The 18,880-nt window shown below is 36.7% G+C and overlaps 1 protein-coding gene across 2 annotated transcripts in view; it reads left to right on the forward strand.

Annotated features, from left to right (window-relative positions):
* The window catches only part of CFTR (CF transmembrane conductance regulator), a 219,456-nt gene that overhangs the window by 72,797 nt on the left and 127,779 nt on the right, over positions 1-18,880 (forward strand). For both annotated transcript variants that reach the window (XM_070369592.1, XM_070369593.1), the window contains exons 8-10: positions 2,874-3,120; positions 7,508-7,600; positions 14,019-14,198. In XM_070369592.1, the coding sequence (XP_070225693.1) occupies positions 2,874-3,120; positions 7,508-7,600; positions 14,019-14,198 (520 nt within the window). The remainder of the gene's footprint in view (positions 1-2,873; positions 3,121-7,507; positions 7,601-14,018; positions 14,199-18,880) is intronic.

Consider the following 18,880-nt stretch of genomic DNA (forward strand, 5'->3'; position numbering starts at 1 on the left):
GTGGACTTCAGCTCATATTTGAAATTTCTGACAACCAAATAGTTGTGTTAAGTTATATCAGTATTCATGTGTTAGTGGTCTAATGTCATTTTCATGGGACTGGCATTTTACATAGGTGAGCTATTTTTGCACTACAAGGATATCTTACAAAGAACTGCCTATTTGTGTTTACAGCTGCTTAATAGACTAAACTAATGATCATGATGCTAAAGACTGAATGAAACCTTAAATAGAGCTGCTAGAGTAAAAAAGATACAACTCTGAGCCAAATAAATGATTCTCTAGTATTATAACTTCCTTAATTTGTATGTTATGGCTCATGAAAAGAAAACCAAAAAAAACCCTTCTGTTTGTTTAAAATATGTTTGTTCTTCCTTTACTTAAGAGCAATGCCAGGGTAATATCTATAAATTGTGTTCTATAAACCCTCCACTTGAAAAATCAATTCAAGTAATGAAAGCCACCGCCTGAAGTAGAATCAGTACTTGGCACCCATCTTGATCTCTGGTCTTGTTTTGCCTCAGATAACTTTCTTTCACTGGTTAGTAAAGATTATAGCCAGCAAAAAAGTACAGCACAGACTGGGATACTGTTGCTGAGAAAATTTTGGACATGATATAAACCAAGGTATTTCTGTAGCCCCAAGACCATTTTTCTTTAGTCAAGTTCCATGTTCTACAAATTGCAATTTTAAAAAAGGGTTCTAAGGAGACTCAGTGGGCATAGATCTTCTGTTAAAGGGCAAATAATTTCAGAATGAATTAGCTCATGAGAATTTCAAAGGAAGAAAAGATACTAAAGAGAAGAGTTCCATTTTAGATGATATGAATATGATTATCAGGGATTCAGGCTGCTGAGTCCAGGAGACAGTGGTAACTGAGCTGCAGGTGTGTGATTGGAACAACAAAAGAGATGCTGAAATGGTAAGTCCTTTGCCATGTAAATAGAAAGAGTAAAAGACTACTTATTGCCCAAACATGATTGGTCACCTGTTTTTATTATGCCTTTCAAGACAAATCCAGGAAAGGAATTATATTTTCTTTCCAGAAACATCCGTAAAGATCTTGCTTAGTTGGTTGAAATGTTTCTCTTTAACAACTGAGTTAGCTCTCAAGGGTCACTGATGAACTGGGTAAAAGGCTATGCAGTGCTCCCTGAAAATCTACTTCTTTACTGCTCTCTGGTAATAAAGTCACTTTCAATTTTTTTTAATCATAATAAGATAAAATGTTTTTATGACTCAAAGTGTTAGTGTTATTATGGGGAGTACTGCTTTCTGGGTGATTCTTTATCAATACATGTTCTTGAGCCCGTTATTCTTTTCTTATAGTATCATTCCTTCATTTTCCTCAACTGTTTATAATATACAATGACAGTTTTGACAAATTTATTAACATTTTGGTAATCAGCATTTTCTAGCATTAAAAAAATATAAGCCTAGCCAACAGTATTCTTTCAGTTGAAGATTAGAGAGACATGAAAGTTCTAAGTGCAAGTTCCTGTGCTGTCGTTTATTGTGGCGACAACTCCACAAGGGAGATGTTACATTTCTCTTCTGTAGATGTGGATTCTGTAGGGACAGAGGGAAGAGCAACTTGCTTAAGATGGCATAGCTATAACCAGCAGAGCTGAGTCACACCCCAGTTAGATTCCAAAATCATAATCTGCCTTTAATGCCAAATAATTAAAATAGGTAAGCTAAACCACATTTGACTGGGAATCACAATGTAGGTGGGAGCACTGAACTTCATTTTCTTCATCAGAGTGCTGAGGATTACATTTTTTTTCAGACTTGAAAAAAAGATTTCATCTGAATTCTACCACTTGAGAATGAGAACTTTTCTGAGTTGTACAAGCATGTGGAACTAGCACCCAAATGCCAGGCACAGCTATCGCCCCCTCCCACCAGCATGCTCTACTTGTCTGACTCATCTCTGCTCTTTCCCTCACAAGAGCTGAACGGAAGGATCACAAGTGACTCCAGTTTTGATGATCCTGTGAGGGTGGGATGAAGGTCGAAGGAAGCATTGTCTTCTGTTTTTGCCAGCTCTGCACTCCCTGTTTTCTGGCTGTTGGTGCATTTAAACCTCTTCTGTTTGTGTTGAAAAAATAGTTCACATTTGCAGTTCAGACTGAAAAAAAGTATGATTGCAAATAATTTTCCTGAAAGGAGAGAGGGTGGATGCAATACCTATTCTCTTGTAATTTTCCAAGAATTACTGGCAGCAATCTTTTTTAAAAAGCGGATTCTGGAGGCCTACTGCAGACTCAGTCAATATCTCTGAATGGTGATCCTGATACACTTCATTTTAAAAAGTTTCTCAGGTGATTTTTACCTTTGCTAAGCCTTGAGAACCACTTCTCTTTGGCTCATATGTTATTTTAAAGGTTATCCAAAGCCAATCCAGAACTTCTAAAATGTTGACAATCCATTAGGGAATCCCAGGATTGTCTTTTCCTTCTATAAATCTTTCAACATTATTCTCATATCTGTACTTAAATACTTAAAACACCAATCAATAAAAAATTACTAGTTTCATTAATCTGTAAATTAATAATGATGTGAATGAAGATATAAAAATAATGTAATAATTATTGAGATTATTTAAAAATAATATTTATACGTATTTTATGCTGGTATATTCATTGTCATCCACCCCTCTTTCAGAAAAGATAACTGAGGCCCAGAGAGGTTAAATAACTTGTTCAAGGTCACACAGCTCATCTAGGGTAGAACCAGAATCAGAAAGCAGAGAGAAAGCTTTTGAGAGTCTATGTGCAGATTTTTTATTCCAAGATGCCTGATATTTTGGAAAGTATATATAAGCACCCCAAATCTTACTATTTGTTTTTTTTTGTTTTTTTTTTTTTAGAACAGAACTGAAACTCACCCGGAAGGCAGCCTATGTGAGATACCTCAATAGCTCAGCCTTCTTCTTCTCAGGGTTCTTTGTGGTATTTTTATCTGTGCTTCCTTATGCACTGCTCAAAGGAATCATCCTTCGAAAAATATTCACAACCATCTCATTCTGCATCGTTCTGCGCATGGCAGTTACTCGGCAGTTCCCCTGGGCTGTACAAACTTGGTATGATTCTCTGGGAGCAATAAACAAAATACAGGTAGTGTACCAAAATGGGTCCTCTGACTCCATGAATTTAGAGCAGTTTAGAACTTTTGTCCTGAGCAAACTCTCTAGAGATGAATTCTTGGCCTTGGACCTGTTTGATGTACAGTATTTCCTCTCTTGATGTCTATATGTGGTCCAACAAGCCCTTGTAAAGCCTAGTGAAATAAAATGAGAGCCCATGAGATTTTAGTCAGAGAAATTGAAAAAAATATTGTTTCCGTATTCTGGAGATTATTATTCAAGTAATCAATCAATCGAATAGTTCTAATGAACTTGGCAAATGTGCAAAATCATGGTGGCAGATTCATCAGGAAGTTATTAAATTTTCTATGCTAGGAATGTTTACCTTAAACTTTTCCAAGTATTTTTCTGAACAGTATGATGGATGAGAATGACAATGTATGCCACATTAATTACCTTAAAATCTCAGCATTCTGACGTAGCTGTTAATTTTGAAGAGAAGTTCTAAAGTCCTTACGGTTATTAGACTCAATTTATGCCAAGCTAACAGAATCACCACCAGGAACTTGGATGTGGTTATAATTTTTAGAATTAGTATACAATTCAAAATGTTTTATTATGCTGTTGTGATATATATTTAAATATTTAATCCAGAAAATAAATCAGTGTGCCATAAGTGTAAAAAAATGAGGGGGAAGGGCGAGCCACTTTAAGGTAGTTCTGCCATTATTTAACCTAGGCCAGAGTTTGACTTCCCTAGTACCTCAGTCAGTAGAGAATTTGCCTGCAGTGCAAGAGACCCGGGCTCGATCGCTGGCTGGGTCAGGAAGATTCCCCTGGTGAAGGAAATGGCAAACCATTCCAGAATTCTTACCTGGAAAATCCCATGGACAGAGAAGCCTGGCAGGCTACAGTCCATGGGGTCACAGGAGTGGGACAAGAACCAGCAACTAAACCACCAACAGAGTTTGCCAGTGGTGGACCAGGGACTAATAAAAGAAGGATGCTACAAAGATGAAAATACCAGTTTTCTCTCTCTTAATGTTGAATTGAGGCGATTAGTGGGTAGTTCAGGTGTGCTTTTTAAATTCATTACTAAGGTTAACATGTAGTCTAGTACAAGGATGAGTCAGTGGTATGTTAAAATTTAACGTATAGATAAGTTCTGTAAGCAGGGTGACAATTACAGCCTTGACGTACTCCTTTTCCTATTTGGAACCAGTCTGTTGTTCCTTGTCCAGTTCTAACTGTTGCTTCCTGACCTGCATATAGGTTTCTCAAGAGGCAGGTCAGGTGGTCTGCTATTCCCATCTCTTGAAGAATTTTCCACAGTTGATTGTGATCCACACAGTCAAAGGCTTTGGCATAGTCAATAAAGCAGAAATAGATGTTTTTCTGGAACTCTCTTGCTTTTTCCATGATCCAGCGGATGTTGGCAATTTGATCTCTGGTTCCTTTGCCTTTTCTAAAACCAGCTTGAACATCAGGAAGTTCACGGTTCACATATTGCTGAAGCCTGGCTTGGAGAATTTTGAGCATTACTTCACTAGCGTGTGAGATGAGTGCAATTGTGCGGTGATTTGAGCATTCTTTGGCATTGCCTTTCTTTGGGATTGGAATGAAAACTGACCTTTTCCAGTCCTGTGGCCACTGTTCAGTTTTCCAAATTTGCTGGCATATTGAGTGCAGCACTTTCACAGCATCATCTTTTAGGATTTGAAATAGCTCAACTGGAATTCCATCACCTCCACTAGCTTTGTTCCTAGTGATGCTTTCTAAGGCCCACTTGACTTCACATTCCAGGATGTCTGGCTCTAGGTCAGTGATCACACTATCGTGATTATCTGGGTCATGAAGATCTTTTTTGTACAGTTCTTCTGTGTATTCTTGCCACCTCTTCTTAATATCTTCTGCTTCTGTTAGGTCCATTTAGTTTCTGTCCTTTATCAAGCCCATCTTTGCATGAAATGTTCCCTTGTTATCTCTAATTTTCTTGAAGAGATCTCTAGTCTTTCCCATTCTGTTGTTTTCCTCTATTTCTTTGCATGATTGCTGAGGAAGGCTTTCTTATCTCTCCTTGCTATTCTTTGGAACTCTGCATTCAGATGCTTATATCTTTCCTTTTCTTCTTTGCTTATTGCTTCTCTTCTTTTCACAGCTGTTTGTAAGACCTCCCCAGACAGCCATTTTGCTTTTTTGCATTTCTTTTCCAGGGGGATGGTCTTGATCCCTGTCTCCTGTACAATGTCACGAACCTCATTCCATAGTTCATCAGGCACTCTATCAGATCTAGTCCCTTAAATCTATTTCTCACTTCCACTGTATAATCATAAAGGATTTGGTTTAGGTCATACCTGAATGGTCTAGTGGTTTTCCCTACTTTCTTCAATTTAAGTCTGAATTTGGCAATAAGGAGTTCATGATCTGAGCCACAGTCAGCTCCTGGTCTTGTTTTTGCTAACTGTATAGAGCTTCTCCATCTTTGGCTGCAAAGAATATAATCAATCTGATTTTGGTGTTGACCATCTGGTGATGACCATGTGCAGAGTCTTCTCTGGTGTTGTTGGAAGAGGGTGTTTGCTATGACCAGTGCATTTTCTTGGCAAAACTTTATTAGCCTTTGCCCTGCTTCATTCCGAAATTCCAAGGCCAAATTTGCCTGTTACCCCAGATGTTTCTTGACTTCCTACTTCTGCATTCCAGTCCCCTGTAATGAAAAGGACATCTTTTTTGGGTGTTAGTTCTAAAAGGTCTTATAGGTCTTCATAGAACTGTTCAGCTTCATCAGCGTTACTAGTTGGGGCACAGGCTTGGATTACTGTGATATTGAATGGTTTGCCTTGGAAACAGACATCATTCTGTCATTTTTGAGATTGCATCCAAGTACTGCATTTCGGACTCTTTTGTTGACCAAAAGGCTACTCCATTTCTTCTAAGAGGTTCCTCCCACAGTAGTAGATATAATGGTCATCTGAGTTAAAATCACCCATTCCAGTCCATTTTAGTTCGCTGGTTCCTAGAATGTCGACGTTCACTCTTGCCATCTCCTGTTTGACCACTTCCAACTTGCCTTGATTCATGGACCTAACATTCCAGGTTCCTATGCAATATTGCTCTTTACAGCATCGGACCTTGCTTCTGTAACCAGTCACATCCACAACTGGGTATTGTTTTTGCTTTGGCTCCATCCCTTCATTCTTTCTGGAGTTATTTCTCTACTGATCTCCAGTAGCATATTGGGCACCTACTGACCTGGGGAGTTCCTCTTTCAGTATCCTATCATTTTGCCTTTTCATACTGTTCATGGGGTTCTCAAGGCAAGAATACTGGAGTGGTTTGCCATTCCCTTCTCCAGTGGCTAGAAGAAGCACAAGCTGGAATCAAGATTGCCAGGAGAAATATCAGTAACCTCAGATATGCAGATGACACCACCCTTATGGCAGAAAGTGAAGAGTAACTAAAACATCTCTTGATGAAAGTGAAAGAGGAGAGTGAAAAAGTTGGTTTAAAGCTCAACATTCAGAAAACTATGATCATGGCATCTGGTCCCATCACTTCATGGGAAATAGATGGACAAACAGTGGAAACAGTGTCAGACTTTATTTTTTGGGGCTGCAAAATCATGGCAGATGGTGATTGCAGCCATGAAATTAAAAGACGCTTACTCCTTGGAAGGTAAGTTATGACCAGCCTAGATAGCATATTCAAAAGCAGAGACATTACTTTGCCAACAAAGGTCTGTCTAGTTAAGGCTATGGTTTTTCCAGTAGTCGTGTATGGATGTGAGACTTGGACTGTGAAGAAAGTTGAGCGCCAAAGAATTGATGCTTTTGAACTGTGGTGTTGGAGAAGACTATTGCGATTTCCTTGGACTTCAAGGAGATCCAACCAGTCCATTCTAAAGGAGATCAGTTCTGGGTGTTCATTGGAAGGACTGATGCTGAAGCTGAAACTCCAATACTTTGGCCACCTCATGTGAAAAGTTGACTCATTGAAAAAGACTCTGATGCTGGGAGGGATTGAGGGCAGGAGGAGAAGGGGGCGACAGAGGATGAGATGGCTGGATGGCATTACCGACTCAATGGACATGAGTTTGAGTGAACTCCAGGAGTTGTTGGTGGACAGGGAGGCCTGGCATGCTGTGATTCATGGAGTCGCAAAAGTTGGACATGACTGAGCGACTGAACTGAACTGAAGTTCTGTAAAATGTCACATATTTAAAGAATGCATTTATAATATAATGAATCCTAGTACTTGACAATTAACTTTAGAACACTTATAAAATTATTTTTTAGGAAAAAATTTCTAATATAATTCATAAAATACAAAATGCAGCACTTATTAGAGTTAAATAGATGTAATAATGTATTAACAGTATCCTAGTTGTATAATATGTTTTTGCTTTCTTTTGTAAACAGGATTTCTTACAAAAGCAAGAATATAAGACATTGGAATATAACTTAACAACTACAGATGTAGTGATGGAGAATGTAACAGCCTTCTGGGAGGAGGTCAGAATTTTTTGTTTGCTCTAAATATTTAAGCTTTTCTTATTTGTGATTCTGGTTTTCATCTTAATGGGCAATAAAGTTAGAATGATGATAGAATTGTTAGAACTGAAAGAGGAATCACTCCACTTATTTTGTAGTTTAAGAGGTGGAGGCCCAGGAATATGAAATATGACAGACAGGCCTCTTCGTGTTTTTCTAAGTCATGTAATTTGTTTCACATAATAAATTAGGAAGTAATGCAGTGCTCATAGGTTTTGGAGCCAAACTGAGCTGGAATTGAGTACTGTTTCTACCATTTACTCTCTAGTGCAAGTTACTGAATTTTGTGGAACCTCTGGTTCTCCATCTGTAAAGTGGGAATATTAATATATACCTTACAAGGTTGTTGTGAAGTTTGACTGAGATAACTTATGGGAAGTATTCAGCATAGTACCGCACACATAATAGTTCCTCAGTAAATGCTACCCTCTCTGATCTCAAGTTCCAGTCCAACGTGCTTTGCATATACCAGTAAACATAAAGGTGTATATGGGGTAGACCTATGTATTGTTTTCTACTATTTTCACTTATTTTAATTCACTATTAAAAATTCTCATTTCTCATGGTCAAAAAAAATGTTATTAATGATTTTTCAGCTTCTAAAGGACTAATATTTGATTATAGAGAATACCAGTGGAGTTCCTCTTTCCTTATCACTTTTTTCTGTTGAGTAAACATAGGCATTATGCAAGCAATGTCCTATTTCTACATATTTCACAATATCTTAAACTGGTTTTATTTATATAAGTAAGTTGATCCTAAGGGCGTCACTGTAATTCTTTTTTTAAGATAGAGGTAAGAGAATAATTCTTTATCTGCCTAGAAAAATTATGGAGAAGTGTGTGTGTTAGATTGATTTTACTTCTTTGATTTTAGGAATTTCAAATGCCCTTCTAGACAGAAAGAAAAGCAAGGAGTTTGGCAGACAATTGTTTTTCTAATCTCCATCTCATTCTCCTTTCATCTAATGAAATAGATAGCATGCTTGAGCCCTTACTATGTGCCAGGTACTAGATAAGCACTTTACATGTTTTGTCTTATTTCTTACAACATTCCTATGATGTAATCTTAATATTTCCATTTTGCTGATAAGGGAATGGAGGCTTAGGAAGGTTATAGGACCTGGCTCAGCTCATGTACCAGGCAAGGGATGAAGCTAAGTTTTGGACCAAATGTCACGGTCTACAACCCTTTCACTGAACCATTGCCTTCCATCTGGCTGTATCCTCGTCCTCCCGACTCTCACCGTCACCTAGCAAATTCTGGACACTCCTTGATGATATTTACCCAGGACAGTGGTGCTGGTTAAACCGCTCTCATCGTGTCTAAGACTTTAACACCCACATGAGAAATCCTTCCAATATTGTCCTCAGAACTTCTGTTTACAGTTACTTCTTCAGAAGCTTCCTCTCATGCTCATATGCTGAGCTTGGTGATTGCCGAGACTTACTGCACTTTGGAAATGTCCTGCTCTGGAATCTCTTTCTCAGTTTAGAGTTTCCTAATCCTAGCTCTCTCAGTCTCTTAATCCCACCTTTACCACCTTCCAATTTCATGAAGATTTCTAGTCTCCTTAGTTCTCCCTTTTGGACTCCTGGTTTAACCTCCATCAGTCACTTCAGCTGTTCCTACAGCAGCACCCTCAATCCCCTTTTCTTTTCACTGAATCGTTTGCTGTAAGACATTCTCTTAACAGCTTTGGTGAAGGGAATGCTATCTGGGAAAATCAAATACTCTAGTCAGTTATAAGTTTTATACAGTTACTGTTTCAACTTTAAATGGGCCTGTAAACTTTCTTGGGAAATGTTTTCATTTGTCTTTACTTAATTTTATTTACCATTTCCCTAAAAGCAATTCCAGATTTTTACGTTTCCTGAAACTCCCAATCTCTCCCAGATATGCTCACCCCCAGCAGATGGCCTTGACTTCTGTAATATAGAGAGAAAGTATATAGATGCTATAAAATATAGAGTGTCATATATGAATTCTTACAGCTTCTTTCTTCACCCTTGAGATTATTATTTTCTTCTTTCTTGTCTAAGAGAAGGATGTATGCTTCCCCCGGCCCTTAGCTGAACTATTGTTATTTTGCTTCATCTTCTCAGGACATGGAGCCAGCAACTATTCTCAGTCTAGAAGCGCAATTCCTTTTTTTTCAACTGACTTCTTTTAATATCTAAATATTTTCAAGTTAAAGAAATTTCTTTTCTGACTTTTGCCCCCCCGAACCCCATCATCCAAGCCTTATCATTCTCCTTCCCTTTGTTGTTAAAACTGTTCTTACTTCCTCATCTTTTGACTTTTGCCTTCTGCAATCTGGATTCTGTCTTTACCAGTGCATTAAAAACTGTTCTTTTGAAATATTTATTTAACTTAGCTTTCATGAACCACTCTTTCCATGTAATCTTATATTCCAACCATGACTTCTCAGTCTTGGCTGCCTGCCTCTGAAGTGGCGGTCGGCCACAGGGTCCCCACTGCCTTCTGGTATTTCATGCTCTCTGTGGGTGACTCAGCCCAGGCTCAACTGACATATATGTGCTGATGACTCTCAAAGGCAAATCTTCAGCCCCAGTTTCTTTCCTGAACTTCATACATTATTTCCAATTCCCTGCAAGGTCCTCAAACACTTCACATTCATCACTTCCCAAGCTTCATAAACCCGCTTCTTCCAGTGTCTTCTCTGTTTCATTTGATGATTTCACCATTCACCCAGTGACTCAAGAGGCATGTCCCTGATGAATTATATATGACTCCTCCCTCACTTCACACCTGTGAGTAGGGACAATTTCTATTTATATATCAGGAAGCTGAGCTTTAGGGAATTTTAGTAACTAGAACAAGATTATACAACTGGTTAGGACATAAAGGTCAGCCTAGGCTTCTCTGACTCTAAATGTATTTTCTACTCACCATCCTGTGTCTAATGAAAAAAATGGACTACTGTTTTACTGTATACAAAATACTTTCATCTATATTATCTCACTTAAGATCCTCAACAGTCCAGGAGCCTAAAGCTCAGAATGTCATAATTTATCAATTATTATGCAGCTAGTTGAGAAGATGAGACAGATACTGAAATAAAGACAAAGGATACCATAATCATTTCTCTCACAACTACAGGGAGCTTGTAAACACAGAAAGTGTTCAGCCAGAGTAGGGATCAAATAAATAAGAATAAGATCAATACTGAGATTCCATTTTCACTTACAAAACACACAAAAATAGAACAAAACAAAATAAATCCCAAATCAGAAATCACCATTGTTAATGATGGTTCCTGAAATCTAGCACTCTCATACCTTGATGGAAGAGAATTTGAAACTACTTTTCCAAAGACTTGGAATGTTTGCTATACCTTTGCTCTGGAAATTTCCCTTGTGGAAATTTATACTAAAAAAACCAGAGATTTGTTCCAAGATTTATAGCAAAGTACACACATCACAGAATTATTAAGTTAAAAAGAAAGTCATATAATGTAAAAAATGAGAACTATTAATATTTATAGTTTATCCACACTCTTTGATACTATCTTGCAACTTAAAATTATATCAAAAAGAGTGTTTAATGGTATGTGAAAATATTTATGATTTATATTGTAAGTCAGAAAAAGAGGATCACAAAGCTCATGTATAATTTTTCCTTAATGTAAATTATATATGATTTTACGTATATGCGAAGGAGTGGAGGGATCTCACTGAAATGTTAAACATGATTTCTTCTCAGTGTTAAGACTACAGCTGATTTCTCTTTTCTTCTTGCTGCTTTTATCTGTTTTCCAAATTTTCTGAAGTAAGTTTTGACTTCTGTAATCAGGAGTTAAAATTAAAGTAAATTAAAGTAAAAGCAACCTTCCATTGGTCCAAGTGTTTGTTGGATAAAAGCCCTATTTCTAAGCATGGAAAATGAGCCCCTTAACAGTCTGCACTGCCCAGTTTATCGAGGATGTCCTTTGTCATCTTACTATATACATTCACCTAGCCACTCACCACTCCTGAGGTGTATGTTGTCCTTTTAAGCCTAAATCATCATGCATGCAGGTCCTTCTTCCTGGAATGCCTGTACTATTTCTTGGTCTTGTGAAATACCACCTATATCCTTCATAGCCTAATACTGGGTTAATTACTTGGACAAGCTCCAGACTGAGTAACTTGCTTTATGTAATGTGCTTCTATAGGACTTGGTGTGAGTTTTCCATTGTAGCACTAAACACGATACAATATTAATATCTGCCCATTTGTTACTCTCCTATTTGAGACTTTTGAGGTGGTCTTTACTATACAGGTGATGCTCAATAAATTAAGTTAATAATAGAATAAAAAATGCCTTTGTCTCACTTGAAGAATTTTCATTGCCTACTTCTTAAAAATTTGCTTTTAGTTATTTGATGACTGAAAGAGATGTTAGCTATCCATCTCATAAGAATTCAAGCAGTAGTCTTAAACCTCAATTGCTTATGTATGCCCTAAAGGTTTGATAGTACTGAAAATCTGTATACCGCTGATACATTTTAAGCTGACTTATGAATTTTCAACATAGGTTTAAGTGGTGGTAAAGAATGTAATTCTTGTCTATTGTATAGTGTCTTCATATGTTAAATGGATTTTTGTCAAAACTTGGGAGCTGCCATTTCAGTACTTTCAATTTCAAGGAAAATAAAATGAATTTATAGAGTCAAGTCTGATTGCTAAGTCAATCAGATAAATATTACTTGCTTTATATCAGGAAAATGTAACTTTAAAGTGCAGATAATAATTTGTATTAATTTATTAAATTACTAAAATTAGATAAATAATAAGTTAATTAAAATAACTTGTTCTTCAATTCATCTCCAAAGTGCCATCACTTTGAAACCTGGTGAAACACAATATTACCTCCTTCAGTATTTCTGGCTTTGCTTTTATGGGATCCCCTATCAAGAGAAAATCATTCTCTTATGGTCCCCATGTTTGTATCATGGAGTTTTAACACTCCGGAAAGGGCAGCCTAGCTAAACTTAGGACTGGTGAGAAGGCTGCCTCTTCTCTGAGGGGAGAAGCAGAAAGTAGGAAAGAGAAGTGACAGAGCAAGCGAATTCTCAGATGATTAACTTTAGGAAGGAGTACTTCGGGATGTTGAGGTTGTGAAAACACATTCTCTTAAAACTCTGTGAACAACTACCTTCCTCCTGATCACCTGCAGTGCTATTAACTGTGATTTGAAGACTGCTCAGATGGTAAAGAATCTGCCTGCAATGCAGGAGACCTGGGTTTGATCCTTGGGTTGGGAAGATCCCCTGGAGAAGGGAATGACTACCCACTGCAGTATTCTTGCCTGGAGAATCCCATGGACAGAGGAGCCTGGTGGGCTATGGTTCATGGGGTCACAAACGGGTTGGACACAACTGAGTGACTAAACACATGCACGCACTCTAACGCATCCCATAGGGCAGTCCAGAAGCAGGGAGCTTTCAAAAAAGAACTCCTTCTCCCAGCACTTTTGCAAGAATGGAATTCATTCAAATTAAATGGTAGTATCATCACATTTACACTTAGTAATAACTACTAAAATACTTTGAGCTTCTCAGAGTAAGGTGCCAGCGTGATAGAGTTAGAAGATTTGGGTTGTAATTCCACTCAGGCCTACTGCTTAAATGACTTCAGTTACTTAACCTCTCTGAGTCAAAGTCTACAACTTTGAATGAAAGAGTTTATAAAGTCTACCTCATATATTGTTACTCTGCTGAAGATTGAATAAATATGTGTATGTGTTCAGCCTATGGGAGAGGAGATAGATACCTTTGTATAGATAGCTGCTGCTGCTGCTGCTAAGTCGCTTCAGTCGTGTCCGACTCTGGGCAACCTCATAGTCGGCAGCCCACCAGGCTCCCCCGTCCCTGGGATTCTCCAGGCAAGAACAATGGAGAGGGTTGCCAGCTAGATATCTTTAATTAAATTTGATGTTGAGCAACAATCAGCAATTGAAATTATTATTATAATTTTGAAATATTTTGGGTCATGTGCTCTAGAAATCATGTGCTATAACTTGTGTGCTATAAAGTATGGACCATGTCCACATACTCTTCAAACTAATAATACATCATGTAAATAGCTATTGAAAATATTGGGCTTCCCTGGTGGCTCAGCTGGTAAAGAACCTGCCTGCCAATGCAGAAGACAGAAGGGATGCAGGTTCGATCCCTGGGCAGGAAGATCTCCTGGAGAAGGACATGGCAGCCTGCTGCAATATTCTTGCTTGGAAAATTATATGTATAGAGGAGCCTGACAGGCTACAGTCCACTGGTTTGTAAAGAATCGGACACAACTGCACCCGCACACACACATTGAAAATATCTGAGAAACATACCTTCTTATTTACTGTGTTTTTTTCTTTTTTACAGGGATTTAGTAAATTATTTGAGAAAGCAAAAGAAAATAATAACAATAGAAAAATTTCCAATGGTGATAACAGCCTCTTCTTCAGTAACTTACTTCTTGGTACTCCTGTCCTGAAAGATATCAGTTTCAAGATAGAAAGAGGACAGTTGTTGGCAGTTGCTGGATCTACGGGAGCAGGCAAGGTAGTCTCTTTTATACCTCACCGTGAAGATGTTAACCTGACATGCTTTTCTCCTTTCTTTTTCTAGTTTGTAAAAGGAGAATACTTGGATACTGTGTATAATTATTCCACTGATAGTGTCCTCTAGCCTTTCATTTCTTTCTGATATCTTCAGTAACTTTTATATATTTATATTATGGGCATCACTCAGTACAGTGTCACGCACATACATGGTGAGCGTTTAATAACTTTGTTGAACAAGTAAAGCATCCCTTTTTGCCAATCTGTGGCAAAGACATTTTCTCAGAGCTGGTCCAGGACAGTTATGGCTTACATTTTACTTTAGTAACCACATGGGCAAAAGATCCCCATTTTGTTGACAAAGAATTTTTTTGGAGAATGGACTCAGGCTTGCTTATCATTTATTATGAGGGAAAATTATTGAGTGGGATAGTTTTTTGATGACAGTACATAGGAATCTGTATTCTGTGCTGATCAGCCTTCCACCCTGCCTCATTTAATTATAAACCATGGATATTTGGAGATACATCTGACAAAAATTAAGAGGTTAAAAAACTAAAGGGTCAATTTTCATTGTCAGGAGAAGACTTTATATTAGTCTTGAATGATTTGAGCTATTGTTCAGATAATGATAAACACTTGTTCTCTTTATCTGGGAAATACATTCAAAGGGCATGAAGGAATACAATCAGAGATAAGAAAGGGTCTCTTGGCTTTGAAACGGACTACTTAAGGATAATAGATATTTGCTTTGGAAGTCTATTAAAAGGAGGTTCTTATTCCCACTTGACTGTAATTTTAGCTACAATACTTTCTGGAAAAATTAAAAAAGCTTAGTGTCCTCTTAAAACTCTTCAGAATGATGAAAGAAAAGGAAGAAGGAAGGAAGGAGCAGTGCCACTGTAAGATAAAAATGTAAATATAAACAGAAATTAAATACCCCTGAAAAATAGTTATTTATTAATGTCTAGTTAAGGAAGAATCACATTTTAAAGAATTTAGTCTGAGACTCGGGAAACAAAATACTATAGAAAATTTCTAGTCATTGAATTTGGTGTTCATAATTGTAGCAATATACAATTTGCTTTTTTCTCTCTATGTGTTTTCCCACCTGTAAAATAGGCCTTTCAATAAAGCAGCTATAGTTGTATGTTTTCTTCTTTGAAAAATGTATTTCTTCTTAAAGTGCTACTTTTTCCTTCTATTTCTTATATAACTAGAAATTTTCACTATTAAAAGAAAATGATACCATAGCAGGATTTGCTAATAAATCACAGATGACTTGACTGAGAATGATTGCTTATGGGAAGATAGTAATTGTGTTTCACCGAATTTTTTAAAATTAATTTTATGTGTTTAAAATTACTTCTTTGAAAGGTGTAAACAAACAGCTTTGGAATTACAAAATATGGGACTTAACCAGCAATTAAATTTCAGGCAACTCTATTAAGAATTGATGAGCAGATAATTGCTGGCTGGAGTTACAGCTACATCTTCTGAGAAGTAGATATGAAGACAGAGTCAGATGGAGGCAGTTGTTCCTTAGGAATAATTAAACCCCTCTGAGAAATAGAGTTTGACAACTAAGTCTACAAGGACGTCCTTTCATTTCAGTAGGAATGGAGCATTTTATACTCTTATTAGATAAAAGAGCTAGCTAAAATATAAGATAGAATAATTGCAAATACTCACATTTCAAGATAAATACTGAACCACTCAATTTGGTAATTTGTGTATTAAAAGCCTTAAAAATAACCAATTAACAATTCTATTTGTATGATTTACCCTAGTATATTTGCAGAGATTTTTATATAAAGATATTCCTCATGTTGTTTCAATAGCTGCAAATTGGGAGAACTCCTAAATATCTCATAATAGGGGATTGATTAGGTAAATTTTGGTGTAGTTATATAATGGCATGTTATTCAATCAGTATACATATGTATGTGTATGCATACTCAGTCATGTCTGACTCTTGTGACCCCCATGGACTGTAGCCCACCAGGCTCCTCTGTCCATAGAATTTTTCAGCAAGACAACTGGAACAGGTTGCCATTTCCTACTCCAGGGGATCTTCCTGACCCAGGGAACAAACCAAGGTCTTATCAATATTTGGCATTTTATATATATTAATTCAGTTTAACTTTGCATCTCTCAAAATACCAAAATATTGATAAATTTTATATGTTTATATAGATAAATATTGTTAAATATATATTTAACCTTTGTATTTGATATAGATCCAAACTTACATAGAGCCAAACCTGTATATTGTGTATACATATATATATGTTGTGTATACATATATGTATGTGTGTATATATATACACATGTAATATGTGTGTATATATTTATATGTAATCAGATCCATTCCATTGTTGGGGTTTAAAAATCTGTTCTATATGAAAATAATACTTACAGTTTCAATTATACAGAAGAATTATATGTAGAAGTAAGGAATTTGATGATGGACGGGGAAGCCTGGTGTGCTGCAGTCCATGGGGTCTCAGAGTCGGACATGACTGAACACCTGAACTGAAGGAATTTTGGATATTTTCCATATACAATAAGAATTTTAAAATTTACTGAAATAGGTATCAAAAAAGTGTCTATCTCTTGATCCTTCTTTCTTCCTAATATATTTTAGGTGGTATTACTGTTTGTTAAAGTTAAAATTTTAAGTGCAAAAAAATTCGAAAATTTTTCTCTCACTTCTCTTTCTCCTCTGGTTATTTTCCACTTTTCACCATTCTTTCTCCCAATTCAGACAGACACTCTTGTTAGTTTTTTGAATGTATATACTTTTATACATAGTATTTCATTGTTTGGATAGATGTTTGTAATATAATGAATCACCTATTGATTGACAGTTGGGTTATTGCCAGTGTTTTGCTAATATGAAGAATGACTCTATGAATAATGTTGCATATATGTCATTTAGCACATCTACTAGTATTTCTGTATATCTGCGAAACTTTCTTACCTGAAGGCTGCATCAATTTGTGTGTATGTGTTACAGTCCATGTAGATTATAGGTTTGTTTCCCCACAGCATCCCCAGCATATGTTATCTAACATTTGAATTTATTCCAGTCTTGTTGGGTAAAGTCATATGTCAGTCTTTTTTAAATTTGCATTTCTCTTATTAGGAATAAAGTAAAAACTTTATCATATGATTAAAGCTCACCTCTATTTTAATTTTTGGTGAAATATCTGTATACTTTGTACTGTTTTCTAATGAGTTATTGTTATTTTTCTTTTTGACTTTAATATCACTCAAGAAGGAAATTATTCCTTTGTGTCATATAACTTGCAAACATTTACTTCAGTTTGACATTTTTTCCTTTTGTTTTCTGTGCCCAAGTCTTTTTTTTCCTTTATAACGTGATTTATTTTTTAATTTTATGACTTCTGGATTTTGATTCATATAGAAAGCTTTCTTACTCTATGGTAGTTGTTTTTCTTTTCTTTTGGACATCCTTCAGTGTTTTCTTTAAGTCTTCTTACAGTCTTATTTTTGTACTTATTCTTTGACCTATTTGAAATTCATCACGTGTTGGGTGTGGCATATGGCTACGGTTTTTTGTCTGCCCTCCACATGGCTGTTCAGTTGTCCCACAACATATACTGAATAGTCTATTTTTCTCCACTCATTTTAGATGCCGTCTTTATCAAATACTAGTTCTTTTATGCATTTAGATCTACTTTTGTAGCTTTAATTCTATACTATTGATTTGTCTATTTATGTACCAGTAATTCACTTTTTAAAGTTATTGAACCCTTATTTTAAAATGTATAATACAGTGTATCATGTTGCAAAGAGTTAGACATGACTAAACAACAAACAATAATGTCATTATATTATTGAGTAAAATGTTTATATATATATATATGTATATATAATGTCATACGATGATAAATGTTTTGAAGATAAAACAGAAAGAAAGGTTGATGATAGGGGTGCAATTTTAAGCAGTGGAGGCCTCATTGAAAGGTAACATTTGAGAAAAGATTTGAAGGAGGTGAGAGGTTAGGTCATATGATCATCTGGGGAAGAGTCTTCCAGGTAGAGAGTGGAGCAAACCCTTGAAATGGGACTGTCTGTCTGGTTCACAGAGCAGCAGGGAGGTCAGTGGGGTCGGCTCAGAGTGAGCCATGGAGAGTAGAGCTGTCAGAGAAGTAATGGGGGCGAGACCATTACATAAGGGCCCTGTGAGCCTCATAAAGGGCTTTGTAACGAGTTAGGCCTTTTTTCTGAGAACTTTAGAAGCCATTGGAGGGTTTTAAGCAGAAAAGTAACATGATCTGACATACATTTTGACAGGGCCCCTTTGAGAATAGACTGCAGGAAGGCAAGGGTGGAGCAAGGAGTTAGAGAATAGACTGTAGGAAGACAAGGGTGGAGCAAGGAGTTAGAACCCTTCTCTGAGAAAGTTAGAAAGCTATTCTATTTATTCTGGCAAGAGATGTTGTTAGCTTAATCTGGATAGTAATGGAAGTAGCAGTCAGATTCTGCACATGTTTCCAAGAAAGGTACAACAGAATTAGATTGAACAAGGCATGTGAGAAAACTAATGAGCACTCAATACATGTCAGTTATTACTAATCTTTCCCTGACCTCTTCCAACCCCATCCCAACAATCTGAACTCAGCACGCCATCTCTGTGAGCCTCTAGTGTAGCAC

This window comes from Bos mutus, chromosome 4 (assembly GCF_027580195.1).
Source record: "Bos mutus isolate GX-2022 chromosome 4, NWIPB_WYAK_1.1, whole genome shotgun sequence".
Lineage (NCBI taxonomy): Eukaryota > Metazoa > Chordata > Mammalia > Artiodactyla > Bovidae > Bos > Bos mutus.